Raw genomic sequence first — 5794 nt, forward strand, 5'->3', positions numbered from 1 at the left:
GCTATCAGCCTGCCGCCAGGATGTCACATTATAAGCTCCTCTAAGTCCTCCAAGAAAAGAAGTGCCAGCAGGATTGCACGTATGACAGGAAGGGAGGAAGGGGAGGCCTTTTGTATGGAGAAGGTCTTTACAGTGCTTCATCTTCAGTGATGTTCACAAGCTGCAGACACATGAAATTTGTGGTGTTACATCCCTCTTGTAACACTTCTGCATCATTTTGCATCCCTGTCCCTACTGAAAGGTAACTAACAATGCAGGCACAGGAGATTGATGAAAGCCTTTTAGTATTAAGTATTTAAGTACTATTTCCCTGAGTGGCATTGGTGTAACTACTGGATTTAAAGTTCTGCCTTTCGAAACCTAGTGCTAGAAAAAAAAAAAAAAAAAAAAAAGGGGGCAAAAAAGGAATATGTTATTGAACCATTGAAAGTCAGAGGGATTTAGGTTTTCCTAAGCCACTCAACTGCTTCTGGATGTGTTGGTTCCAGTCATTGACTATCAGCCCTAGCCAACCACAGATAACAGAAAGTTGGGAAAGTCATGGTATTCTTTGCTTGGAGAGATACCCTTGTGGTGAAAAATGTCCTCCAAAATCAGCTGTGAAAAACAGACTGTATGTTGGGCCAGAACCATGTGAATTAAATGAAAAATTTTGGTATTATGAAGTGCACAGTAAGTAAATTTTTTTTTTCTTTTTTCTTTTTTTTTTTTTTGTTCCTGATCAGCTTTATGCCACAGAAGCAACCTCGGACTGGCTCAATGCTAACGGTATCCTGGCAAATCCTGTGGCATGGCCATCACAGGAAAGCCAGAGTCCAAACCTCCCTCTGGTCAGGAGGTAAGAGCTCTACTTACCTTGTCAAATTTGGGTTAACATCCAGGACAGCAAGGGCAAACTACTGTTGAGATCAATGACTGTGATTTAATGGGACTTTGTATTCAATCCGAAAGTTTTGTTTTATCTGATTCTGTCTGGAATTGCCATGGCAGGGAGGTTTCAGCTTAATTAATGAACATCCCATTGAACAGTCCTATTTAATATGGCATGGATGTATTGCTCCATGTTAACATTTTCACGCAAGGATACGTGAGATCTGAATATTTAGCCTTTAATGACAGTCAGTCATGCCTTTAACAGAGTTGTGCTGAGCTGTGTGAAGGCTGAATATTGCTTTGCATCACTGAATAGAACAGAAAAGAAGCCACAAATACCTGAGTCACAGCTTAGTGCCTTAACCCCTCAACCATGCTTTTTTGGGGATGTAAGACGAAACTCAAATGAAAATTTTCAGTGTTGTTTACCTGAATTGGTCAGATTTTCATTAAGCAAGACACACTGTGATGCTCTCTTGGGCATTGTCTCTTCAGGCTGGTAAAGGATGGAAAAATAGATCTGGTGATTAACCTGTCTAACAGCAACACCAAGTTTGTCCATGATAATTACGTGATCCGGAGGATGGCTGTTGACAGTGGGATCGCTCTGCTCACTAATTTCCAGGTACTTCCCATGTTGTTCTTTCTCCTCTTAGTCATAAGAACCTTCAGAGCTTTCAAGCACTTGTGACCTTAGATTCCAGTCTGTTTGGACCCTCATTTTCTCTGACAAATAGTAATGTGCCTGAAAATCATGGCAACACAATTTTTTGAATGTATTTTCTTTTTGCTACTACACAAAATAACATTGCTCAAAGTAAAACAAAAAACAAAGAAAGAAATCATGTAGTCCTGTACGGCAGCTAAACTTGTTGCTGTATTATTTTCATTTCAGAGCTAACTTCTTGCACAGGATTGCCTGTAACATGTTTAAATTATGCATGCCAATAGTTTTTTAGTGGGATGTTTTTCCAGTATGGGCCTTAAAACTCCCAGCAGGAAGTAGCTGGGCTTTCTTGAATGATCCTTGGGGCAATCCAGTTCCAAAGTGCCATCCAGGCTGAATTGCTGCCTTTCCTGTTGTAGTCCCCAACTGCCAGTCATTATGTGTTTGTAGCTCCTGACAAACCCCTTTCACAAACTGGTAGGGGAAGAGATATTTGGTAATGCAAAGTGAGACTCCTGCTGCCAGCAGTACCTTGACTTCCTTTGTAAGTGGCCTCAACTGTCACAAAAGAGCCTCATCTGCCTCTCATTAAGCACAGCAGCCAAGTGCCCGTTGATTTTGGTGGGGGCTGACATGGAACTCGGTGACTTGAACTGGGGTCCAGCTGTGCCAAATCTTCTGCTGTGATTGGAGTGAGTGGAGAGCAGAGAGGATGCCAGGCTGTAAGTTCATAGACAGGCTAATGCCAGACATGATTAGCAGGAATGGGAAACTGAAGACCCATCCTTTGCCGACGAGCAAAACACGCACTGTCAGCCAGAACAGGGGTCCCCATCCAAAATTTATTACCACCCCTGCTTGATGCATTTCATTGAACCCTTTTAATCTCTGATTTTGAGAGAAGGAAACAATCCTGTGTTCTCTTAAAGGCTGGGGTAAAAAACAGCTCTTGAGGGACAGAGCTGTCTTGCCAAAGAAGCCCAGCACCTCCACATCTCTCCAGCTGGACAAGCAGGCTCCAGAGGGCTGGAGCCAACGCCCACGCACAGTTACCTTGAAATTTGTATTAATTTGGATGGACTTAAGGAATGGACCTGCAAAGGGTAGTTTCAGGGTGACAGTGTAGAAGTGTGGAGCCTGCTTTCTTACTCAGCCTTCTGCAGAAGACTTTGCAATGCTCAGTCCTCCTCTGCTTTATGTTAACAGGTGACAAAACTTTTTGCTGAAGCTGTCAAATACTCTGGGAAATTGGACTCCAGGAGTCTCTTCCACTACAGACAGTTTGACAATGGAAACTCTGCCTAGAAGAACTACCTCCAACCTGCAATCTTACTGCTGCTGGCATCACAAAAGAGAGGGCTTCTCAGATCATCTACCTAACCATCTTTCCACATATGTTGTAGCATCTGCACTAATTGTTTTTCCAACTCACACAAACTAATTCCTAGCCACTATTTTTGGTGGCTCATTGGAAAGCTGTCCTCCCCCCAGCCTCTCCATTTCCACATAGGATCAGATATTAGTTACTTACTAGATCTTACGTAGTTACTGGCTGGATCCAGACACCACCATAACAGAGCAAATGAATGAGATACAAGCGATGACACCTGGGGTTTGTTCCTTCTTTTCATAACCAAACCTGTTCCTCCTTAGAAATGCCTTCCTTGGGTCCATAATCCCAGCTGTTCTCATGCTGGTCTGCCCGAGCCTTCCCCAAACTCCCATATAAAGACACGTAGCTTTCTATTTCCATTGCTGATTTTTGAGGATTTTACAACTTACTATGTAAAAATTAAACATCCTCCTGCTTGAGCCACCTGATGATACCATGGATGCCTGCCATGGTGATAAATGTGATAGGAGCTCTTTGAAGACAGATGAACATGAATTCCCCATGATTCCCTGCACCAGCTGACAGGCATGATGCGGCTACTTTTTGTTTGGTTTTTAACCCTGGCCAAGAATCATCATCTTCAGCCAGTAGAGTTGATGGGAGAGGAAGTCTATATGTGTGTGCTCTGGAGTTGCTTCCAAGTTCTGCTCACTCCTTCAGGCTATTATTATTTTTTAAATTCTGGTTCAACATTCTGAATTCAGGCAGTTGTCCCTGTATCATAAAGGCTCGCTCTTAGCTTTGTGTCTGGCTTCAAAAGTGGAGAACTCCCCGAAGACTTCTGTGTGTTGCTGCCCAACATTTTGTGCCGTGATTGTGGGCCTTAAAATTGAATCCTTTAAAAATGAGGTGAAAGTGTTGCAGTGCTTTAACCCTCCCAATTAAGTGACCTCTTCACTTTTGCTCCAGCCTTCTCTGCTGCTCTTTGAACTCTTGCAATGCCTGCCAATGCTGTCCACAGAGCAGACACCCACTGTGCCACATGGTGCATGTTATCCCTTGCTCTCTGCATGGCAAAAGCCTTCAGCAGCTCTATGGCCAATGGCACTGCATCCTGCAGCATACACACTGCCTGCCTCTAAAGGTTTACCAGCTAAGGGATGTATGTGTCTGTCTTTTTCCTGCCATGGTGAAATATGTACACAGCACACCCCGGACACAGGAAGATTCACAGCTGGACAACTTCTCTGTTACTGGTGAGAGTAAGCTAAACTGGAGGATTTTCCTCCAGCCACGCTCTCTGCCTGAGATGATGACCTCAGGGCACTGCTAGCTCATAGTTACCGAACTTCTAGGCCCTGCCAAGAAATACTGCTGCCAACTGGTGCTAGATATATGGTGGTGGAGCTGGGTACCACCTAGCAGTGCTTTTTTTGAAGCTATCAACACTGAAAGTAGTGCATTTTGGGCTGTGTTGAGGTGAGCAAACCTAGGCTGCTTCTTGCATTTGCTCTCAAGTTCCCTTGAGTCCAAAGAAGCTTCAGGTGGAGAGAGAGAATAAGGGTGGATAGATAGTTTAGAGATTTTAAAATTAATGCTAAAATATTTCAGGAAGGCTATAAAATCTGATGAGAGCTGTTATTGACAAGTGCAAAGGAGTAGGCAGAGGCTGTGATGTCCTTGGATACCATGGGACTTCCTGAACAATTGGTCCTAAGTGCCAAGACCAAATTTTGAACCAGGCATGGACTTTTATTTCTGATCTGGTTGACATCCCAAGTGCTTTTGTCACAGACACTTCTTCAGTACTAACTCTTGTGATGGACACAACCCTGCCTGCTGTGCATAGGAAGAGTTTTGCACTTTTAGAGTAGAGATGTTATTTAAAGAAAAAAACAAAAACCAACAAAAACCCCCACCCACCCAAAGCTCTTGAAGAGCCTGAAGCCATCAAGTTTTTTCCCATTCATTTGTGAAATGGATGACTAATGGTGGTTAATGAAGCAGCACTCTAAATGCATCCTGCACACTTTTTTTCAGTGTCAGAAATATCATTAACAACTGGTGTCATCTCACATCCTCCCACCCTGCTTTTACCTCTAGTAGTGAACAAAGTGACATCTTAAAACATCTGTATGCTCTTGTTCTTCCTCTTCTATTTTTTCACTCTTCTGGTGGGCTGAAAATGAAATAAATGCCCCAGATTGTAACAGCTACTCGTTCTTAAATTCTGTGTGGCCTGTCTGCTCTTCCTTATTTTAGGTCTTTTGGGTTTTTATTTTATTTTTTTTTTAACACTAACGAACACTAGTCTGTTAGGAAACCATCATTGTTACGTTTGGCAGTGAACGCATCATTTAATGGGGAGCTGCTGTGTGCCCCAGAGGTGAGGAAGCGGTGGGGAAAGAGCAGAAGGACGAAGGGAATGCTTTTCCTCTTCAGCTGCGTGTACACAAGAGAAAGGAGAAGCCCTGATCCCCCTGGAGGGACATGTGAAATGTGAGGAGCTGATAGAGCAGCAGGCTGAGAAACATCAAAGAGATGGGAACCTTAAAGAAGGGACTACCAGCTTTGGAAAATGGGAAAACCTTTGCTGCTTCTAATTCAACTTTAAACAGTGCTCCTGCCAATTAGCAAACAGTGTGGAGGTGTGTGTATCTATGTATACGTGTATCTATACATTCCTGTTGTCATTCATTGCAGCAGCTGCAGGTACTTAAACCACAGCTTCTTTGGTGTCCACAGACTCTCATATAATTAGAGTGGAATTTAGTAGAAAAACACACCAGGGCTGAATATATGCTGAGTACTCTGTAATTATTAAGTGGTGTTAATGTTTTGCTGCTGGTGCTAAACACTGGTCCCTTCCCCACTCCTCTCAAGCAGTTGACACTAATGTCCTTCCACACTTAATCAGACCC

The 5794-nt window shown here is 43.2% G+C and overlaps 1 protein-coding gene across 1 annotated transcript in view; it reads left to right on the plus strand.

Annotated features, from left to right (window-relative positions):
- Positions 1-5455, plus strand: part of CPS1 (carbamoyl-phosphate synthase 1) — a 106955-nt gene extending 101500 nt beyond the window's left edge. The window contains exons 37-38 of the mRNA XM_014959614.1: positions 1369-1498; positions 2747-5455. Coding sequence (XP_014815100.1) covers positions 1369-1498; positions 2747-2845 — 229 coding nt within the window. The 3' untranslated portion in view covers positions 2846-5455. The remainder of the gene's footprint in view (positions 1-1368; positions 1499-2746) is intronic.
- The last annotated feature ends 339 nt before the right edge of the window (positions 5456-5794 follow it).

The sequence above is a fragment of the Calidris pugnax genome, unplaced genomic scaffold (assembly GCF_001431845.1).
Source record: "Calidris pugnax isolate Ruff unplaced genomic scaffold, ASM143184v1 scaffold448, whole genome shotgun sequence".
NCBI lineage: Eukaryota > Metazoa > Chordata > Aves > Charadriiformes > Scolopacidae > Calidris > Calidris pugnax.